Source organism: Mauremys mutica, chromosome 7, assembly GCF_020497125.1.
Source record: "Mauremys mutica isolate MM-2020 ecotype Southern chromosome 7, ASM2049712v1, whole genome shotgun sequence".
Lineage (NCBI taxonomy): Eukaryota > Metazoa > Chordata > Testudines > Geoemydidae > Mauremys > Mauremys mutica.
The window spans coordinates 108655407-108679479 of NC_059078.1; the positions used below are offsets into that span (position 1 = coordinate 108655407).

General features: G+C 41.9%; 1 protein-coding gene across 3 annotated transcripts in view; it reads left to right on the forward strand.

The window, feature by feature from the left end:
* The window catches only part of CTBP2 (C-terminal binding protein 2), a 231923-nt gene that overhangs the window by 133288 nt on the left and 74562 nt on the right, over positions 1-24073 (forward strand). The window contains exons 4-5 of one of the 3 annotated variants that reach the window (XM_045025959.1): positions 1834-1992; positions 18606-20381. In XM_045025959.1, coding sequence (XP_044881894.1) covers positions 1935-1992; positions 18606-20381 — 1834 coding nt within the window. In that variant the 5' untranslated portion in view covers positions 1834-1934. Of the gene's footprint in view, positions 1-1833; positions 1993-18605; positions 20382-24073 lie in introns of those variants that run through there. The other 2 variants (XM_045025961.1, XM_045025960.1) reach the window with 2 other exon arrangements.

The following is a 24073-nucleotide window of genomic DNA, read 5'->3' on the forward strand; positions in this document are numbered from 1 at the left end:
GGGAAACCTAAAGTGACTGTTCCAGAAGATATCTCCAATGCCTACACTAGTGCTACTGTGATCAGATGGGGTACACCCACTTGCCTGTCCTTGGCCTGGTCTACACTAAGAAGGGGGGGCGAACTAGGGTACGCAAATTCAGCTACGTGAATAGCGTAGCTGAATTCGAAGTACCCTAGTTCGACCTACTCACCCGTCCAGACGCGGCGGGGTCGAACTCCGCAGCTCCCCCGTCGACTCCGCCACCGCCGTTTGCAGTGGTGGAGTACCGGAGTCGACCGCAGCGCTTCCGAAGTTCGAACTATCGCGTCTAGATCAGACGCGATAGTTCGAACTCCGAGAAGTCGAACTCACCGCGTCGACCCGGAAGGTAAGTGTAAACCTACCCTAAGTGGGTGTTTTCTAAGTGGCCCTGCATCTTTGTCTCTTGAGCCAGACTCCTTCAAGTACATAGAATCTTTTGATTAGATTTGTATCTTTAAAGTAGCTTGTGATATAGTGTGTGACAGGTGGATTTTAATGGTATCTAAACCAAGAACTTGTTAATGCTTCCATCATTGTGTGTATGTACAGACAAAGGCAGTTCTCCCCACCCTCTCTCCACCTTCATTTCACCCACCAAAGATGACCTTGAATGAAAGATGTTGGCTTTGAACATCAGTTCCTTCCCCAACAAAAACCTCTTCCTCACCTAAAAACATGAACAGTAGAACCTCACCAGCTTGCTCTGATGACTGGAAGACCAAGTAGGTCGGCATAACACAAGTCAAGGATACTATATCAAAATCTAGCTCATGTTCATCTACCTTCCCCTCAGCACCTGAGGCAGGATGGGTTAACACTGAATTACTGGGAGTAGAGCTTTACTTAGTAAAATTTTAATGCCTGTGGTAGACAGTTACTGGAAATCAGATGTCAGCATGAGCTCTTTTCACTTATTTCCCAATTCATTTAACAATTAGGTGGTGCTTGCTCTGAAAAGCAAACTCATGTCCAAGGTTTATGATAAGACTGTTGCATTAAAGTGCCGGAATGGCACTTCTAGTCTCTATTCTGAGTGCAGACTGCTCAGATGTGCATATTCAAGAACTAAACCAAACTTGTGCTCTATTTAAAAAAAAATAAAGAAAAAGTGATGAGGAATATGCAAGTGTCTCTATTTGCCTGATTTTGTTAATTCCTTTGGAAAAGACTTGGGACCTTGTCCCTTTATAGAATACTTCTTATAAATTAGCCGTATCTGCCAATTACTAGATTGCTTTATTTAATGAGACACCGATATGTGGCAGCCTTTAAAGGGTGTGTGTGTTGGAAATGTCACATCCAGCATCAAATGTGTAACACTGGCCTTTTGAGTGCAACTGAGAGAACAAACTACAATTATGGTTGGGCCGAGCGTAAAAAAAAAAAATTGTGGGTAACATATCCCTCTCTGTAGAGATAAACTCTGGAAGTTTCAGGAGTCCAAAGTGTAGTTCCAGTGACAAACATTTTACTGGAAATGAATTGAATAAGACTTGATATCCAAAGCGCAAGTGTTCAAAGGAGATATCAGAAGAGCAAAGTAACTTTTCTTTTGCTCTGTCTCTAATCTTTCAGAGCCTGTGAATACAGTTTGGGTTTCTGAGGCTGAAATAAAACCGGGAAAGCTTACCTATAACACTTTAACAATACTGCCATGCTCTTGTACATTGGTGCTACTTGAGAACATGAGTAGAAAGTATTCAGTTTGTAACTTTCATTTCAGAAAGTCCACAGTAATGTCAAGCATAGACTGTTGTCATCCTTTGTACCAAGGGTCCTAAATGTAAGGATTCTTTTTCCTTGTTTCAGGGTTTATAGTGCCGTTATGCACTCAGACTCCTGTGAATTTTCCTGAGTTTTGGAGGACTGCTTTGCTTTTTGAATCAGAAAGTTACAAAATACAGTAAAGAATGGCACTTGTGGATAAACACAAAGTCAAACGACAGCGATTGGACAGAATTTGTGAAGGTAAGACTGAGTATAATCCAATATTTCTAATGAAATCCGCATCGATTCTTCAAAAGAAAGTAGAATTGCTGAACTATGGTTAGCATTGGTGTTTGTAAGTGAAACACCTGTTCCTGTTTTGAAAGTGACCTGCAAATGATAAGACTTTGGCTTACTGGCCATCTCTTTTGCCTTGCTTAGTAATTTATAGTGGAATGGCACTCTTATCTGTAGTCTAGATGCTGCCATATCAAGATGTTGACTCTACTTTGCCTTACAGTGACCGGGGCTGCTTTGTTAAAAGTGCTGTCCTGTGAGCCCATGTGGAAGTTAATGATCTAAATCCCAAATGGAAATGAGTAGGGGGTAGCTCTTCCCAGCCTTCCCTCACTTAGGCCTGGTCTACACTACGGGGGGGGGGGGAAGGGGTCGAACTAAGGTACGCGACTTCAGCTACGCGAATAGCGTAGCTGAAGTCGAACTACCTTAGTTCGACTGACTTACCCATCCTGACGCCGCGGGATCGAAGTCCGCGGCTCCAAGGTCGACTCCACCACCGCCGTTCGCGGTGGTGGAGTTCCGGAGTCGACCGGAGCGCGTGGGGAGTTCGAACTATCGCGTCTTGATTAGACGCGATAGTTCGAACTCTGAGGAGTCGAACTCTCCGCGTTGACCCGCGCGGTAAGTATAGACCTACCGTAAGTCAACACCAGTGCCGGTGCCCCAGACTATGTGAGAGGGATTGCTGGATGCAAAACAACTACCTTTCTTGTTCACACACTCATGGCAATGCCACGCTACCTAGCTTAGCATTTTGAGCAATGTCAGTTATGATATAATGATAGGCACTCTGAAACCAGTTTATGGTTTAAATGGCAATTTAAATGACCGAGATTTTCTGGAGACAACTTACTCCTACACTACTCAGGCTACAATAAATTCAGCTCTTCTGCAACATTGACAATTTCTATATGTGTTAACTGTATTTGTTGTTGAAATGTAACTGAATGTATCGGACAGAATATTAGACAAACAGTTTTTCCTTCATTAGCAAATGTGTGATGCCAAGAGAAATTTGTAGATCCATTCTGTATTCATAGCATGTGTTTGGGTGCATTAGCCCAGGTAGGTTTTTCCTTTACTTTTCTGCGTTTTGTTCAGTGTCACAACAGAATGACAGCCAGTAGTTAACGTATCTCTTCTGCAGCTTCAGATCGGCGTAAGCTACTTTTATTTACTTAGGAGAAAAGTCAAGTGGTGCCAGACAACCTCAGACTTTCCAATGTGCTCGCAGATACTTCTCTGATGAGAGCTGGCGGCCATCTCATAAAAATTTTACAAGCTGTAGCAAAAAAGGAACAAAGTGTCATTCAAGCAGCTGTAGCTTAAATCTTGTCTGCTGAGTGATTACCTATGTTTAAAGGGAGAATCTGTCCAGGTACATGGTTTCAACTTTTATGAACAATGGCTTGTAGGGGCACACTTTAAAGTATTATGTTAAATGCTCCCAGGTAAAATTGTGCTCTTGGATGTGGGCACACAACTCCCACTGAAGTTTTATGATGCCGAGAAACGCATTTTATAACCATTTTCAGCAGAACGTATAAGACCCCTCAGGTTGCACAACTGAAGGCAAAACTGAGTCCCTACATGTTTTGCTCTAGTAGTTATGGACTGTGTTTTTCTTGATACAGCAGTAATTAAATACAACTCCTTTGCTATCATTTTAAGCTTGCCATGAATTATTTAACCATTAATTGAGTGGGGTGATCCTAGTGATCTCCTTGGATATACAACCCGCACATGAAACACGCGTTGATACTGATATCCCTCAGGAAGCGGCATTATTCATCAGATAGGGCTGCATTTCAAGCTCAGTGCAGAGAGCACGAAATTGAAAAATGAGTTCTTCATTTAATCAAGTAATATAGAAAAATGTAAAAGCCATTCCACCTGTCAGTTTAATTAACCCAATCAAAACTGGGTTAATCTGCCTTAACTCTGCTCCAGAGCATGTTGCCTTTGTAATACGGGAGGGCGTTGGGGGAGGAAGGAAGGTGCTGACAGTGGCCGGAGTATATGGCAGCAAAGAGTTACATATCTATCCATTTGAATGCCATAAACACTCAGGTGTAGTGTTTTATCTTATCTTAAAAAAATGACTTTGAACCTGACTTAAAAGACTTATATTGGCAGAGTTGGGATTTTCAAAAGCAGCCTTTCCAGTTTGATGTTTACTATCAGATCTGGTTGCTGAGTGAACAAGAAACTCAAAAGGATCATAGGACAAACCTGCTAACAGAACATTAGATGTGATTGAAGTTTAGATTATTTTCCTCTGAACAACTGATTTGAGCTTTTTGTTCTTTCTTGGCTAAAATCTTTTTCTAATCTGTAAAAGTGCAGTTTAAATAACTTTTGAAAAAAGCACATTTGCCGTTCACTAACTTTATTTGTGATTTGAATTCATAGAATCATAGAATCATAGAATCTCAGGGTTGGAAGGGACCTCAGGAGGTCATCTAGTCCAACCCCCTGCTCAAAGCAGGATCAAACCCAACTAAATCATCCCAGCCAGGGCTTTGTCAAGCCTGACCTTAAAAACCTCTAAGGAAGGAGATTCCACCACCTCCCTAGGTAACCCATTCCAGTGCTTCACCACCCTCCTAGTGAAAAAGTTTTTCCTAATGTCCAACCTAAACCTCCCCCTCTGCAACTTGAGACCATTACTCCTTGTTCTGTCATCTTCTACCACTGAGAACAGTCTAGATCCATCCTCTTTGGAACCCCCTTTCAGGTAGTTGAAAGCAGCTATCAAATCCCCCCTCATTCTTCTCTTCTGCAGGCTAAAAAATCTCAGTTCCCTCAGCCTCTCCTCGTAAGTCATGTGCTCCAGCCCCCTAATCATTTTTGTTGCCCTCCGCTGGACTCTCTCCAATTTATCCACATCCTTCTTGTAGTGTGGGGCCCAAAACTGGACACAGTACTCCAAATGAGGCCTCACCAGTGCTGAATAGAGGGGAATGATCACATCCCTCGATCTGCTGGAAATGCCCCTACTTATACAACCCAAAATGCCATTAGCCTTCTTGGCAACAAGAGCACACTGTTGACTCATATTCAGCTTTTCGTCCACCGTAACCCCTAGGTCCTTTTCTGCAGAACTGCTGCCCAGCCATTCGGTCCCTAGTCTGTAGCAGTGCATGGGATTCTTCCGTCCTAAGTGCAGGACTCTGCACTTGTCCTTGTTGAACCTCATCATATTTCTTTTGGCCCAATCCTCTAATTTGTCTAGGTCCCTCTGTATCCTATCCCTACCCTCCAGCGTATCAACCACTCCTCCCAGTTTAGTGTCATCTGCAAACTTGCTAAGGGTGCAGTCCACACCATCCTCCAGATCGTTAATGAAGATATTGAACAAAACCGGCCCCAAGCACCGACCCTTGGGGCACTCCACTTGATACCGGCTGCCAACTAGACATGGAACCATTGATCACTACCCGTTGAGCCCGACCATCTAGCCAGTTTTCTATCCACCTTACCGTCATCTTAAATTGATGGGATTTACTGTTGTGCAGCTGCAGCATGTCATGTTGTACGTGACTCCCAAAATGTTTATAGGTAACAGGTTAGGATTGACCGTAATTACCATTGTAAAAATAATCCTGAAAAATAATTTTCTAGAGTCTTAGGCTAGATCTACACTTAAAACGTTATGGCAGCGCAGCAGTGCCACGATGGTGCCTCAGTGTAGACATGCACTACAGTGACTGGAGGACTTCTCCAGTGGCTGTAGTTAATCCACCTCCCTGAGAGGTGGTATCTAGGTCAACAGAAGTAGTGCTCTCTACACCAGGGGTTAGGTTGGCTTAACTGCATCTCTCAGGGGAGTGGACTTTTCACACCCCTTGCCCAACATAGCTCAATCAAGCTAACTTTTCTGTGGAGTCTAGCCCGTAGGGTTGTACGATTATCATACACCACATTGGCTTTGCTGAAGGCTATTTTTTTTTGTTGTTGAAAGATCTTGATGTTGTGATCAGGCTGGACTGTGGGGTATAAATCCCTGAACACTGGCCATTCCAGCTGCTATGAAAGCATAAACTGAAAAAGCCGGCATTTTACTTGGCCTGGTTTTGTCTTGGTGTCTTTGAATATTATATGGAATTATTGGTGTAGGGGAGGCTACAGTAGCAGACAAATGAAAGAAGTGGAGCAGCTTCCACAGGAGACATTTAGAGAGACTAACACCAGAATAGCCCATAGCTCAGTAGTTTGGGCATGCTCCTCAGATGTGGGCGACCAGTATTCAAATCCCTTCTCCACCTGGGTTTCCCACATCCTAGATGAGTGATCTCACCACTGGGCTAAAGGTTATAGGGAAGTTGCCACTGGCACCACCACCATCACCACCTCCATCGGTTACTTTGTGACTCTAGCCCTGTTGAAAAAATCCATTCTGGTCAGAGAAAACGTGGAAGCTCATCAGAACAACTTCCCAGAGTTACAAGCAGTACAGGAAGTGGTTCTCTCCACTCTAGTCTTACCTGCCCTGATGGATTTGGTTGCCATTCATGTGAAAAGCACTTCCAGGCAGGAGCAAGAAAATACAAGTTAAAATTCCTGACTGAAAAAAGGGGAAATTCTCTTGCTCCTGGGTCAGGAAGCTTTTTGTTTGTTTGTTTACAGCCGTGTCCATTGTGTGATAGCTGCTTACTAAGACCTCATTAAAGACGACAACTGCTCTGAGGAGCTCACAACATAAGGCGTTTAATGATTAAAACCTGCATTGGGACTAATAAACAGCCTCTAGGTCAACTAAATAGATGTTTTTGTTTGTTTGTTGACTGTTACGAAATTAATTCCTGTTTATGTCTGGGAATTTGTATCACAAATAGTCATTCAAAGAGAAACAATGTGTTAGAGATTATATCAAGTATGGATACGTTTGCCAATACCGGGTAAAAATTACTCATTTAGAATAAATAGGGAAGTAGTCTATTAATAGATCTGAGTTGGCTTTGTTTCATGAGTATAATTCATTGTAGAGAGGTTTTTTCTCCCTCCCCAATAAAACTATATTTGTTTGTTTTTGCCTCTCAAAAGACATAAAACTATCAGACTTTTTAGGAAGTAGCGTACAAGTTTTTCCTTGGGGAAAGAGAGAGAAATTAATGGAGGCAAATAAAAAGTTTTGTAGATCCTCAGCTGTTAAACTTATTCTGTGTTGATTTACACCAACTGAGATTCTGGCAAGCTCCCCCCTTAACATTTTGGTTAATGGCTGGTTCCTCCTGATTTGCTGCCCTGTTCCAGTATATCCATCTGAAGTTCACTGGTCTATACATTACATTACTTTCTAACTCACTCACATTTTTCACAAAGGCCTTTCCTTGAAGCTTATTACTCCTTGTGTTGTTGGTATCCATAATGAGGAACGTAGATTCCAGTAGTGCTGTGAAATATCTGTGTGGTGAAAAGGCATCATGGACATTAACAAGGTGTCCAGGTTCTTGGGGGATCCCTGCAATCAGTGTATGTAGGGTCTAATGAAGTTTGTGGGTCTTCAGATACAACCAAAAAAAGTTGACGTAAATCCTGTGCAGGGAGTTCATTTGGATGAACAAAGTTCATGGCAACCACAGTGGGTTCATAAATGTAGGTCAAGCTAAGTCCTCTCACCATGTTGATTCAAACTTTCCCCCTAGGTATAAATGAACATTTCTTGGCTTGTGAATAAGCTATTGTGCATGTTCCAGATGAGACAGATGTGCAGTCATTTTTACAGCATTAAGGAATGTGGTGGTGTTGGTTCTTGTTCAAGCCTGTATGTGTATTTTATGCACATTTGCTTACTTGTGTTACGTCACCCAAGTTGTGGCATGGGGGAAAACTGCATGACAGAATTTAGAATGTGAGTTACACATGAAACAAGCTGTACAAATAACTAAAAAAACAAAACAAAAAAATCCTGTTGGTTTTCTTTGGTAAAGTGTAAGACAAATTAATTGAGCCCTAACAGTATAGATAGGAATACTGGTGCAATATGCGTGAATTCCATGTGCAGCTTTTTTGTATTGGATATCCAACCTAGCCTGCTATTGAAAGTAGGACATCTTTGCCCATGATGCTTTGTTAGCTGCCCATAATGCAAAATAAAGGCTTCTGTCTTTACTTCTTAACCCACACCTGTTGTAGCTTTGTATTTGTCTAATCTGCATTTCCCCCAGTCTAAAAATCAAGACTCCATGTAACAAGTGTTATGGCCTCATGTCATTAGCACCTTTGGGTAGCCATTATCATTAACTACTTCTATACCATAGGCTTCATTTTCAGCTTTGATAATTTTCCCATTTATTCAGTTTATATATTAATAAGATAACATAGGATCTATGATTTTTTCCACCTCTGTACTCTCCCAAAGATTTATAGTCTTTAAAACAGGACTCCAACATGTCCCATTTGTGTACAGCAGCACACTTTCACTTCTCCAGCAGGAGGTGCTGCTGACAGGGAGGCCATTCTCCCTAGTCTCTGCTGGGAAGGAGGAGCGCAGAGAAGTGATAAAATGAAACTAAAAGTGGACACTCCATCACCAAATGCACCATTAGCCACAAGTGCAATGATTGTCATGAGATGTAGTTTAAGGAGCCTCTTTTGTTGAAAGGGATTTATTCCTCTGAGAAGAACAAATAGTCAGTAGATTTATTATTCTCATGCATGGGGTGATGGAGACTCAGTATATCTTCCCCTCTCTCTTCTGCCCTCAGTTTTCTTCCTGTTGCTCTCCACAGGGCCTGATCCTGCCCTTCGATTAAGCTGTCACCCCTTCTTCCTCTTTCATGACCCCGAGTGACATGTGTCCTGTTGTTTTATTTTGAGAATCTGGTCACATTACACGCCTGTTGCTCCCTTTGGATGTCCAAGAAGCATGTATCTGTTTTCCAGTAGGCAAAAGGATATTATAATATAGATCTCTTCCTTAAGGTCAGACTCGATGCTCTAATGGTACCTTCTGACATTAAAATCTATTAATCTAAAACACAGGTTCTCAAACTGTGGGTCGGGACCCCAAAGTGGGGTGCGACCCCATTAAAATGGGGTCGCCAGGGCTGGTGTTAGACTTGCTGGGGCCCAGGGCTGAAACCAACACCCAAGCCCCATTGCCTGGGGCTGAAACCGAAGCCTGAGCTCCACTGCCTGGGGCCGAAACCCAAGGGCTTCAGTCCTGAGCAGGGGGGCTAAGATTGCATGCTCCCCCCACCCAGGGCAGAAGCCCTGGGGCAGCTTTGCTGACTCTTCCTCCCCCCCTCTCCATTCCCCCAGGGTAGTGGGTCTTGGGCTTCAGTCCCCCTCCTGGGGTCGTGTAGTAATTTTTGTTGTCAGAAGGGCGCCATGCTGCAATGAAGTTTGAGACCCACTGATCTAAAACATCTATTAATGAATCATTTATATTTGAAAGTATATTTCTCCCGATATTCTTTTACCTGTGAAGAGTTCCAAAACTTGGGAAACGTTCCCCGTAGCTCTTGAGTATCACCATAAAAAAAAAAAAGTATCCTGAGATTCCACCTTTTAATCTTTCAGGAATTCAGTAATATTCCTTCATTATTTATTTATTTATTTATTTTATTTATTTATTTTATTTATTTATATGGAGGCCCAGGCATGCATGGCAGAGGTCAGAATTCTAAAACATTCATTTAAGATTCTAGTTTGTGGGACAGATATAATTCCAAGCTTTTTCGTTACAAATTATATTTAAATCTTACTCCCAAATTCTTTTAATATCATGATGAATGTTGACCTCCAGGTCTAATACCCAATTTTGGATGCAAGGTGCTTGATGTGATTTCTAAAGGATTTTTTAAAGACCATTCCTAGATTAGATCCTTGTGAATATTTGAGGGACATGCCCAATGAACCATGCATGCCAGATCACTATTCGGCATCCAGATTGATTGATTTTTTTTTGTAGTTCCTGAAAGTATATGCATTTTTGGTGTAGGAGTGTTAAAAAATATATATAAAAAAATAAAACCATTTGCTGGTGCAAGAATTGCACAATATTTTTTCTGTTAATTGTTTTGTAAGCAATATTTGAAATATTTTAATGCAAAAATTTTGCCTGGTTGAAGCCTGATTGTAAAACTTATTCCAAGATTTCAAGGTGGTGTTTACAGCTAGGTTTAGTTTTTATGTCTCTGAGTGCATTCTAGATTCTCATGTTCCTGTTAATCGGAATTCCATCTTTATCTTCAATAGTAAATTCTCATTCTTTGCCAGATCTTACAAGCCCATGCTAGATCAAAACCTGCTTCATAGATAATGGATCTCTGCTGCACTTGGTGATTTTTAACTCCCCATTTTCTAAACTTGGCATAAAACTTGGAGGCTTTAATCCTAGAACTTGTTATTCAAAGGCAGCTTTGGGTGGATTTTTCCAGTTCCGTGAAGTACTGCATTGAACATCTTCCTAGGACGTTACTGCGGCCCAATACTGGAGTAATTATTCTGTGTATGCATGAATGAAGTGCAGGCAAAGTGGGGCTGTCTTCCAAAAACCCCGATATATGCTGGTTTTCACGGTGGGGCTCCCAGTCACCAGAGGGCTTTATTCCCCTGGTGGCTTGTTGCTTCTTGCTAAAGCTATTGCCTGTTTAAATCTCTTCCCTAGCTGATGGTCATGTCTGTAAAGTACTTGACTCCTTAGGAAAAGCCATCTCGCATTTTAGGATCTCTATAGCAGCCCTGTTCAGTATTCTAGGAATCTTCCAATATTCCCAACAGAGATATTCAGAACCAGTTTTTGTAGGCCCCTCTTGAATAGCGAGAAGATCCTGTGGGTCAGAACGCTGCTCTGTCTTTGCACGCTCAGTATATACATACTGCTGTTATGGCTTCTGGCAGAGGTATTTACCCTGAAAGCCAGGTTGAGTGACCAGGAGCCATAGGTTCCCAGTTGCAATAAAAAGCTTTAGAAGTTTCTATGATCTGCAAATATTTACTACAGAATTGAGCGGCATAAGTTAATGCTTTTCATGGTACTCAACCCTGTAAAATAATAGAAGGTTGGAATAGGTGCATTGAGTGTGTCTAGAAACACCCATTAGAGAGATTGTTGTTTCTTTGTTCACCATCTCTAGTGTCCTGTGTACTGACAAATAATAGATATGCAGCCTGCCACAGAGCACTTATTGACTAATTGAAGGTGTAATCACACCAGGCAAAAATAAAGGAAGGAAGTTTTGGGTGGCAAGAGGTCAAGCTTAGGGTTGCCAACCTCCAGGATTGCCCTGGAATCTCCAGGAATTAAGATTAATCTTTAATTAAAGATTATGTCATGTGATAAAATCTCCAGGAATACGTCCAACCAAAACTGGCAACCCTATCAAGGATTACAATAATAAGGTTGTGGGTTACGTAAGTTTATTAGCTGCATGTCTTCGTGGGCTCCACAGTATAAAAAACGGAAATAGTATGATTTTTTTTTTTTTAAAAGTGATCTGCAGATGCAGGGTCTGCTATAATGGGATGAGAAAAATAATGTGCAGAGAACCCTTCCAAACACTTTTCAACCACAGATGCAGGTAATGCAGATGCACACCATTGCAAGTGGATGTGATATGCTTTAGAAATCGTCTGCTATCTTTGTATATTACCACAGAGAGAGCTGGGGTTTTGTGGGCTATTAGCAAATTACTGTTGCTCAGAATGGCATTAGTCACTTAGAACTAGTTTTCTGCAGTAACTGCCTTTGTTTTTTGGCATGTGTGGTCCTTTTGGCTTTGCTTTGGTTTCTCCTACATATGTTCAGACCACACATACCTTTTTCTTTTTTTTGGAATATGCTTTTCATGTGCATGGGGCCATTTTTGTGCAGTAAGGTGGAATGGCAGCATAACTAAGTTGGAGGTTTTATCTTGTGTATAGCATTTAGAGGCAGGATTTTTTTAAAGTGAGTTCCTACAGTTTTCAGTGCACAAGCCATGGGAATATGTGATTCAGTGTTTTCAATAAATTTATATCCCAGTTTCAGGGAGGTTGAGTTGCAAATATACATAAGCTTTTTGTTTTTTGCTTCTAAAGTGACCAGAATCTAGAGTTACATTGGGCTGTGACTGCTTAGTGTTCAGCTAATCTTAAAAGAGTTTTTGTTGTAATGCACCAACTCGGTATTTGAGTTTTCTTTGGAGTGTTTTGTTGAAGTTCTTTAGCATCCACACTTTTGATCTGTAAATTCATAAAAGCACGTGACACAGCTCCAAGAACTGAGTGCTTTCAGATGCTGTTCTTATTTCTTTGATTATTGAAAATGATTCCTGTGCAATCCTGCTAATTTTCTCTTTGTACTTATCTAATTTAGAGAGAAGCTGCTATAAAGCCTATCTGTGCTGTGCACTTGTTGCCACTGTGTGTGAGAGCTTTTTGCAAAGCCAAATTTCAGCAAATACAATGACTTCCTAGGGATTATCACGCACACTCACAACCCTCCCCCCCCTTAGATTTTTATTTAAACTAAGTTCTTTATGTGGCATTTACAGTGCACGTCATTCCTTTTCCCCTTTTGTATCCACTATATACCAGAAAATGTTTAACTCTACCTCATCAATGCCTCTTGAGGAGGTACAAGCAGAGGAAGCAATAAAGGGCTACCTAAGCTTCAGCAATCGTTATGCACAATGATGCATTTTCAGTAGAAGGGCCGACATTCAGAGAGCTATAATATTACTCTAACTCTGCACCTTTCTGGTGCATTTTATCCAGGGAGCTCAAAGCATATTAAGAACACTAATGCATTAATATCTTCACAACATCAGAGTGAAGTAGGCACATATTATGATACCCACTTTATAAATGGGTAATCTGAGACCAGAGAAATTAAGTAACTTAACCAAGGTGTCACAGTGAGTCAGTGGCAGAGCCAGGAATAGAACCCAGGAGTCCTGATATGTAATCCCTGCCCTAACCACTATGCACATTCCCTCTCAAGGGGCTTTTCACTTACACTGATAGCATGGGCGGCAGCAATGGCGTAGCCAGGTTTTCGGCTTAGGGGAAGCACAAAACATAAAAAAGGCGCCCCTCCCTTGGCTCCCCCTTCTGGCCACGCCCCCAGACTGGACCCCCCCCCCACTCACCTTCCCTCCTGCGCTTCCGCGCCGGCCTGCCGCCCCGCGGCTCCTCCGGCCGTGCAGTGGATAGCACCGGAGGGAAGGTGGGCGGCTTTAGAGCCAACCTGCCGCCCCACAGCTCCTCCGGCCGTGTGGTGGATAGCGCCGGAGGGAAGGTGGGCGGCTTCAGAGGTGGCCTGCCGCCCCGCAGCTCCTCCGGCTGTGCGGCGGGCAGCGCGGCCGGCAGGCGCTGCTTCCACACCGGGCTGCTGCTGCCGCCCCGAGGCTCCTCTGGCCGTGCGGTGGGCAGCGCGGGCCAGCAGGCGCGGCATCCAAGCCGGCCTGCTGCCCTGCGGCTCCTCTGGCCGTGTGGTGGGCAGCGCGGGCCAGCAGGCGTGGCTTCCGAGCCAGCCTGCCGCCCCACAGCTCCTCCGGCTGTGCGGTGGATAGCGCCGGAGGGAAGGTGGGCGGCTTCAGAGCCGGCGTGCCGCCCCGTGGCTCCTCCGGCTGTGCGGCGTGCAGCGCGGCCAGCAGGCACCGCTTCCGCACCAGGCTGCTGCTGTCGCCTTGCGGCTCCTCTGGCCGTGCGGCCGGCAGGCGCTGCTTCTGCGCCTGCCGGCCTGAGCGGAAGCAGCTGCTTCCGCTGAATCCCACCAGCTACGCTACTGAGCGGCAGATATAATAGGCCAGGGGAGGCTCTGCCTCCCACAGCGCTGCCACGGCCACTGGACGCCGCCCCCTGCCTCCCGTTGCGGGGTTTGGTGGTGAGGTTTTTGTTTTATTATGCCCCATGCAGGTTCCGGGGCAGCTGAGGAGGCAAATACTGCCTCCTCAGTTGCCCCATACCTGCATAGGGCATATCAAAAGCATCTTAACAGATGCTTTTCCCCTGCGCAGGTTGGGTCCAGGGAGGGAGGCACAGAGCAGCTTTGACCAGCCCGGGGCACCTCCAGCCAAGGCGGGGAGCGCTCAGGGCTTCGGCCAGGCCGGGACTCTTGTGGCCGGGGGGGAGGGCACTGCGCGGGGGGGACGGGAGGATGGACTTGTGGCTACAGCCACGGGGGGAAGGCAGGGAAGGGGGTCTTGGGGCCTTTGCCATGGGGAGGGCACGGCAGAAGGGGCGGAGCCAGGGGCTGGCCTCCCCAAAGAGGGGCTTCACCTGCTGCCCATGACTGATAGGAATTCTACATGCATATTGAGGCGAGAGTAGACTCTCTAGCATTGGCAGATTTAATAGTCTGTTTTCTAAAGTAAGTAAGAGAATATAATCCATGCTTTCTTCTCTCCCAGATACAAAACTGAATTTTCTAGCACTGTGTAGAGCTAGACATTTACCATTGTCAGACCCCATTGACTTATACAAATTTGATCTTCACCCCTTCAGTTTTAGATGAGGGGATTTTAGATGACAAAGTCACCCATCACATTTTTTTAAAAAAAAGTCTATTTTTGCAGTTGTCGTATCATAGCAGAACACATGCCAATTATGTCACTGTTGAATTGAAATCCATTGTTTTAAACTACAATTGTGCATTTTTTCACAGGTTCACAAAGACAAAAGCATTTCATATCATGGTAATTATTTTGCTTTTGTTCCATGTTGCAATATTCCTAATATATGTTTAAAATTCAAAGATAAGGTACAATAAAATGGGCTGCATGTAAAACACATTCCTCAGTCTCACCCTTGCATTAGGAATGTCAATATTTGTGAATTGCTCTTTTCCAGGTACTCTGTTATATCAGATTAGTTATGTTGGGTCAGTACGTTGCTCCATAAAGTCCTCTGTTGGTGACTGTTGCAGGGATCTTATTTTATAAATAGCTACAGAAATACAGGTATTTGCATAGGAACTGTTTTTAAGAGTGCAAAAAGAAAAACAAAAGAGCTCTCTGCCCCTATCTGTATTTCATTTAAAATATTTCTTACTTATTTCCTGGTTCAGTGGGGAATTTAACTCCCCCCCCCAATCATATTTCATGCTGGCTGTCACGGTCACATCTGTGCTCTCATTTGTGTTCATTGAGCAAATAGTCTGTGTCCACCTTAACAGAGAAGTTAGAGAGAGGGCAGGGCAGGGCAGAGCAGACATGGCTGCACTAAGCAGAGGGTTTTCAGGGAGATGATAGTTTAGACTGAAAGGCTGCTGGAATTCCTGCTCAGCAGCTGTTAATTAAAGTCAGTATAATAGAAATACACTCTCTAGCGAGCACACAAGAATTTATTTAACTTAGTGTTGTGGAAAAGTGGCTGACTTTTCACTAAAGCCCTGATCCTGTACACACACACACACACACACACACACACACACACACACACACACGCTTAAGTTCAAGCACTTGTGGAGATCCATTGAAGTCAATGCAGGGCCACCAAGAGGATTCAGGGGGCCTGGGGCAAAGCAATTTTGGGGGCCCCTTCCATAAAAAAAAGTTGCAATACTATAAAATACTATATTCTCGTGAAAGCAACAAAGAATCCTGTGAAACAAGACTTGCATCCGAAGAAGTGGGTATTCACCCACGAAAGCTCATGCTGCAAAACGTCTGTTAGTCTATAAGGTGCCACAGGATTCTTTGTTGCTTTTACAGATCCAGACTAACACGGCTACCCCTCTGATACTATATTCTCGTGGAGGCCCCTGTGGGGCACAGGGCCTGGGGCAAATTGCCCCACTTGCCCCCCCCGCTGGGCGGCCCTGAGTCAATGGGACTGCTCATGTGTTTAAATTCAACCATATGCAGAAGTGTTGCCAGGATCAGGGCCTAAACTGTTAGTTTGCTGGCTCCTATAAAGCAGGAGCACAGACATTGCCACGGAGCACTCCACCACGTTTTTGACTTTCACAGCATTTCTTTATCTAAAGAGAAGAACAGATGCAGTTGCTGGATGATCATTTTTAGATCATTTTAGATCATTTTAGACTGACGCTATTAGCAAGCAATGATCTTTCAGTAATGGGGAAATATGGTCTTCTCGCTAGGACACGGACCAGGGAGTCATGAGACCTAGGTTTTCTTCTGGGATTCTCCTTCAGTTTGTGTGTGAACTTGAGCAACTCTCTACACATTTGCAAGTAGATTTTGGTGTCTAATATTTTGGGTGCCCAACTTGAGACCCTAGGGCTTGGGGGGCATTTTAAGAGGTAGTGAGCAGCCCGAGGTCCCCACTGATTTCAACTGCAGTTGTCTTTCTCAGCACCTCTGAAAATGAGGCACCTAAAATTAATGAACACTAGAAAATATGGGCCTTAACATCTCTGTGACTTAGTTTTTTCAGCTGTGTTGAGGATAATACCACCAATCTTGGTGTTGTGACTCAGTTCTTTAATTTCCTTTTAAATCACTGGCTGAAAGATGCTCTTGAACTGTAGAATATCAATACTATTTTATTGTATAAAATTATATAATTTTCACTAGCTCTCTTCTGCTTCAGAACTTTGTTTATAATACTGTTATTTTCTCTGTTACATTAAAATCCAAGTTGTTTGATTGGTATCTAGTCTGGAATATATTTTTACCCTTTTAAGAAAAAGGTTGTAATCAAATATTTTTTGTAGGCCAAGATGTTCTCCGTTATTCATCAGCTACAAACTTGTCTTTCCATTTTGACTCACACAGGAAGAAATTTTCCAGTGTGCCTTAATTCTGTTAGTTAATTCAATATGATGCTAATCAGATATTGTCCAAAAATGCATAAAAAATCTTGTGGGGGCAATTTTTTTGTATGCCTATAAAATATCCAGAATATTTTTAAAGACTTCAATTCTTTCTGGGGGAGGATGTTTGAAGAGGATTTTGTACTATTTACTGCAATAAAGAAATTTAGGGATTACTAAGAGATCCTGTCAGTATTTGGGTCAGAAATATAGCCCAGAGGTATTAGTATGATAGGCAAGTATAAGCATTAGATGTATTAGTGACTTAGGTATCATAATAGCACAATACTTCATCATGTGATGGCTAGTGCACCAAACATTTATTGTGGATTAGCCATAAAAATGCACAAGCTGTTCTCCCCCCCCCCCGACCTCCCTAAAAAGGCGACTATTACTCCTCTTAGTAATTCAGACCTGAAATTTGCATATTTGTAGTGCCGACATTTTTACTGTAGCAGAGAAAGAAACAGATTCATTTCCATTTAAATTTTTTTGAACAGAAGTATTGCAGTGTACGTGATGGTTGGTAAACAAAATATAATATTTGCACTACTCTTGCAAAAACAACGACTGGTTGAGCATTTGCAGCATGTGACAGTTGATCTGTGTTTTAGAGAATTATTTTAATATCTCTCCCAAAAATGGTAACCTTGTATGGAAAATGTTAGTATGTTTCTAAATAACAATTTTCTTTGGTGTGATTCCATCTAAATCCCTTTGCCTACTTTCAGCTTAAAAAGCCTAAGCCATATGACTATTGAAATGCTGCAAGATACAAAAATTGAGTTTTGTCTGATGTCTGAGTGTTTTTTTCCATCTCATAAACATATAGTTAAAGGAAACCAGGAGATAATAGACAAAAGTCTACTACTCCCTTTTTTTGCTTTGTAATACCAGGTTTAAGATCCTTTGATCCTCCCTTCCTTTACTGTGACCTCTTCTAGGGTCTTAAAATTATAAATTCCAGATTACACCTCCGCAATTTTCTTTCCTGGGATGATGAAAGGATTTGAATATTATGATAATAATGTAAAGAATCCTTTTGGAGCTAATTTGAAACTGCAACAAAAAACGTAATTTCCAAAGCAAATTACAATATTCGTAAAGTGTTCTACTGATACCTAACAAATTTCTAGCCAGTGTCTTATATTCTTTTCTTGCATCAGCCTTTTTTTAGGCTCGTCTGTCTTCTTCCATTTAATTTGTCCTTAGCTGTGTGCAGTGGATTAGCATTTCATCAGGATGGATTAAGATTGAGCTGACACTGAAGCTTTCTTTTTTATTATTTATTTTTATATATATATATATATATATATATATATATATATATATATATATATATATATATATATATATATTATATAATATATCATGAATGAACGTATATACAAATGTAAAAATAACTTTCAGAAGAGAAATTATATTGAGGTTTGCTGGATCGGCTGGCGCAGAAGGTTTCATCGGGCTAAAGTGATGTCACATGGAACAAAGGCTTTAGGGGTTTTATTTAGCTCATAATCCTCACACACTGCTAGACCAGTTGTCCATGTGAGCAAACTGTCCCAAGCAGGAAGGGATAAACCATCTGGATTAAATGCAGCAACCCTTGTCTGTGACTGAACTATACAGAAAAGACCTTTCATTCTTCGGTTTTGGAGTGAGACTGAGTTACAGTGGGTGTTGTGTGTTTTGTCTACTAAAGTTTCGAAGAATTAATAATTCAGGCAATACTTTGAAATATAAAACCACCACTTGGTTGTTTCTGAAGTCTCAGAAGAGCTCAGATACAGCTCGATCTGTTTTTGACGTGTGTAATAGAAGATTTAAAAAGAGAGGTTCCTTCTCTTCTTTATCTCAACAGAAGTCAATTGTTTCATTCCAATGCCGATTCCAAGTAAGCATACAAATATTGGCCGTTCTCAGAGCTGGGATGCTGCAGGATGGTATGAAGGCAACTGGGAGAATGAAAATGCATTTGAATATCAGAGACCAACAGGGAGGAGAAATTCGCTGACTTACGGTGGAGAAGGAGGTTGGTATGAGCAGCCAAACCATAGACCGCATGATATCATCTTGCAAGGAGGTGCTGAATTGAAGCAAGAGCCATACCCATATCAGGATCCAGTTTTTAACCAGGGTCCCTTACGGAAGGGTTCTGTTCCCGACTTCACTTACTACGACAGACAGGCTGCAATGTCTGGACGAAGCTCCTTGCCATCTCAGGATTATTACAGTGACCCATCTTTAGCCGCTAGATCACCTAAAGATCCACGCTACTATAGAGACCACATGATTAATAGATCATTACCGAATTATGGGATTCCCAGTAGCAGATTGGCTTGGGATCAGGTACAAGGACGGTCACCTGCCCCACACGAAGCCAGCCGTATGTATAGGGATCCCATGAGTAAAATGATCCAAGAGGGGCAGAGAATGCGAAACAGAGATCCTTCTGCTGCAAGGTATGGTGTTGAACAGCCCACCCCTCGATATGGAACAGAACCACCGTCATTTCCCAACAGACAGGTCTATAGTGATACATCAGAGAGACCTATAGAGTCTGCAGCTGCTAGGCAAACTACTGCAACGTGCTTGGTAGTCGATCCAAATTCTGCTTCTGTTCCTGATGGGAGCGTAGGTCCATCTGCCGTTGCTGTAAATCGTGGTTATGGATCCATCAGGGAAAATGTCAATGCAAAGATTCCTTATGATAGTTATGAAACTGCCATGACTCCTTCCCATTCTCAGATGCCCACGACTTTCTCAGGACAAGACATTAAAAGAAACTTTGATCCGGAGTTCCTAGCACTTCTGCGTTCAGAAGGCGTGTCCGAAAGCACATTCAATGCTTTGCTGCAGCAAGGGTTTGATTCTCCAAGCCTGCTCGCGATGATGGAAGAGAATGATATAAAATCTGTAGCTCCAAATCTTGGACAGGCAAGGGTGCTTTCCCGCATTGCCCATAACTACAAAACAGAAATGCAGCTACAAAGGCATGATAGGAAGAACAGCACACTCCGTCCCAGGACCCGATCTAACAGCTTTAGTCATCGAAGTGAACTGCTGCAGAATGAATATGGCATGCACCCTGCCACAGGTCCTGGTGTAGACGGCACAACTATGCAGCAACCACCTCCTCCTTCTCTACAGCCAGTATCACCGAGAGTAGGAGAAATAAATCGTCGCCCATCCAGTGCCCCCACACAGCACCTTCTGGAAACTGCAACTTATTCCTCATCTGGGGCAACTCATCAAGGTGCCCATTTTCTAGCTAATTCTGGATACAACACTCCTTTACCATGCAACATGCACACTCGTCCAGTGTCTGCCTATTCCACTCCAACTGGATTACCAGGGACTACAGTGCAGACTAACCCACATGCAAGTCCCAAAACAGCATATCCAACCACTTACACAGTGCCCATGGAGTTGCTGAAGAGGGACCGAAATACATCAATGTCCCCAATGCATAGCCCACACGGCAGCCCTCAGCTTCTCCGAAAGCAAGGAGCCCAAATGGATTCCACCCTGGCGCTTGCTGGCCCAAGTTTTCACATGCAACATTCTCCTTATCAGAAACTCACCAGACGCACTGGACCACCAGTTATTGTCTCAACTATGGCGTCACCTGAACCAAGTAATTTTCCAACAGTGTATTCATTAGTAGTGTGCTCTAGGAGAGTTGTGTCTGTGTTTGTTTCTCGTAAGATACATTTGGGTCTAATCCAGTTAGACTTACGGCTAAAATATCCCTATGCACAAAAAAGTGGGGCAAATAGGTTTACCCCGGGGCCACAAGTTATTCAGAGTTTCCAGTGCTGCCTTTCACAGTGTGATTAAATTCAGAGTATTTTATTTGATTAGCTAACTTCAGATAAAGTGATTGGTATATCAGATAATTGTTCTACTATGAATCTTGCTGTTCCTGTTGTTTGTAGGGAACAGAAGATTAGATACTGCATTTTCTGAGCAATTAGGCTACAGGGTTAGTTGTAGATTTACTTCTTACAGTTGTTATCGGGCACAAATATGTTTCTCAGAGGAAATGGTTAGCATTGTTTTGCCTAAATTTATCAGATAACTAATGGTGTTAATTCCAGAATTGACTTACCTTTGGCAGTTACCATAGTCGTTTTTTAATTAATTAACTGTTTTATCAGGCACCTAAACTAAAACTCTTGATTTCCTATTAGCAGTACTTATAAGTGTGGCAATGTAACTATTAAGGAAGTAGGTCGACACTTAATGTTAAAGTCAATGATTAACCACTAGAATGATCAAAAGGAGTGGCTGCCCCTTTTTTCCTCCTCCTTTTTGTCTTCAGAAATGTTCAGATCCCTTCCTTGTTTAGGGCTAAATGGTTCAAACAGACTTAGTGCTTCAGTTTGGAAAATATAAATTGATACTTACTAGTCAAAGACCAACAAAAATTACCATAGGAAATGCATTTTGCAGTAAGAGGAAATTTAGAAGATCCCATTCATTTGTTACTTTGACTTTTCTGATAAATGTTAAAACCCCTTTAAAATGTTTTTTTTTTTTGTGCACAGTGATAGTGACTGTATGGGAGGGAATTATTTCTCTGCACAGAACAGCTGAACCACCATACAAACACATCGTGAACAACGTACTGTGCAATCGCACACACAAAATGCCTTAATAAAAGTATACCATTTATAGGCATGGAAACTGTGCCAAGCCAATGATGACATTCCATGGGAATCTAAATAAAGAACTATTTTGCAAGTGGAAATGATAAAGTTGTCAAAATTCAGACCTCCCGCCCCCTTTCCTGCAATCACAGATTTTAAAAGTAGATTCCTCCTCTTTTGTGACTATTGTATTTAATTTGGGTAATTTATACATATATATCATATTTAAATATTCATCAGCATTATGTGTATTGACATGATTCAGGCACAAAGGAAGGACATCCAGGCAGGCTTTTTGAATAAACAATTTCCAAAAGCCTGAAAAATGAAACTGACATAATACTGAGAACACAAATGTTAATTTAATTGCAGTGCATCTGATCCAGCTGATTACTTTGGTTACGTTGGAGTGAAAGTACATATTAATACTGCTGCAAGGGACTGCAGGGGTGTATACGTTTTTGAATGATTTTTCCCCACAGGATAAATTTAACATTCCTTCCATTATTCCTCATATTTAAATTGTGAATTATGTTCTTTAAAAGTCTATACTATTCTCTTCCTTTAAAAAAAATCAGCGTATGACAAGAAGAACCAACAATGTTTCTGAGATCCTGAGCCCTCTTCTTCACAAGTCAAACATTCTTTCTCTACAACCAACTCATTTGCATGAGGATGACATTTGTTGCTCCAGTAATTTCATCAGATAATGGCCAGCTTGCAAAGCGGATCTGAAAACATATTCCTTAATTATGTGTTGCTAAGCAACGAGAGGGTTTGGTCATAATCACAGAAAGATTATCTTCTCATTGAAGTGGCTGAAAGGTTTAGCTGAAGGAGGACCTGTAAAATTGTCTTCATTTATTTATTTTGCATTTTATTTTTTTTTCAAAATAGAACAGGAGAGGGCTTCCCCCCGTTAAAATGTAATTTTAAACTAGAAGTGAAGGTAAGATGCGTGGTGTGACAGTTTCAAGATGTCTTAACTGTGTTGAGGAATTAGTCTTTGAGAAACACCATTTCTATGCAGCATTTGGTGCTTACTACAATCAGAGTTGAAGGTGAACTTCCAAAATAGTCCTATGAGCATATTTCCCAGCTTTTTCATGACTGAGGAGGAGCCTGGATACCTGTTTTATAATTTTGGTATTACATTTCTGAAGCTTTGTGTAATTGATTTATGAATATCTTGTATTTTTGTAGTTGGAACAGACAGCTCAAAAGTCTAGCTGCCCTGCCCAAATAAGTATTTCCAGTGATGGGGACTGGGAGCAAAATTGAGGAACCAAAGGCCCATCTCAAATATGCAATTGGAAAATCATTCACAGGACTGGAAGGAAGTAATCAAAGAAGATGTCATATATTGTCCATACCTGCTGAGGCTGGAATGAAGGATAAGGCTCTCATAGAGTGGTATAGGAAGCTGTCAGAGTGGATAGTGGGACTGCTTGGATACCAGAGAAGATAGAGGTTTAATGAGAAGAAAGAAACTTGATTTTCCAAAAGGGCATAAGAGACAATCTAGGGCACAGAATGCCTCAGAATGCCTTAAATTAGAGGCTTTCCTGGAGCGTGGAAAGCCAGACAGGGTTACCTTGGGCAAATAATTCTCTTTAGAGTTAGAGATTCGTCTTTGCTAACCAATATTCTCTTTAACAGCTTAGAGCCCAGCTCTGCTTATATTCTGCCTAACACGTATTTGTGATTTTTCTCTTTATTTTCTACTCTGTGACAAATAAACTGTGCTTTTATTAACAATTGCATGAATTGTGGGTTAAGGCTGTTAAACCGGGGGGTAATCCAGAGAGAGGGAGGGAGAATTCTGACCTTAAGGGAGGCAGGGTCAAAAGTGAGGTAATGTGCTTCAGCATCTGGGTAAATTGCAGTTCCGTTCCTTAAATTATGCCATGATGGAACTGGCATAGAGCATTATGGGCACTGAGAGATTTTACAGGTGGTAGTCCTCATTTCATACATACTGAATTTTGTAGGGCTGTCAAGCGATTAAAAAAATTAATTGCACTGTTAATAATAGAATACCATTTATTTAAATATTTGTGGATGTTTTCTACATTTTCAAATATATAGAGTTCAATTACAATACAGAATACAAAGTGTACAGTGCTCACTTTATTTTAGCACAAATATTTGCACTGTAAAAAACAAAAGAAATGGTATTTTTCAATTCACCTAATACAAGTACTGTAATGCAATCTCTTTATTGTGAAAGTGCAACTTACAAATGTAGAATTATGTACAAAAACCCCTGGATTCAAAAATAAACCAATGTAAAACTTTAGTCTACAAATCCAATCAGTCCTATTTCTTGTTCAGTTAATCGCTCAGACAAACAAGTTTGTTTACATTTGCAGGAGATAATGCTGCCTGCTTCTTGTTCACAATGTTACCTGAAAGAAAGAACAGGTGTTTGCATGGCACTGTTGTAGCCAGTGTCACAAGATATTTATATGCCAGATGCACTAAAGATTTATATGTCCCTGGATGCTTCAACCACCATTCCAGCTGACATGCATCCATGCTGATGACTGGTTCTGCTCGATAACGATCCAAAGCAGTGCGTCAGATGCCACCAGCAGAAGGTTGATTTTATTTTTTGGTGGTTTGGGTTCTGTAGTTTCTGCATCAGATTATTGCTCTTTTAAGACTTCTGAAAGCA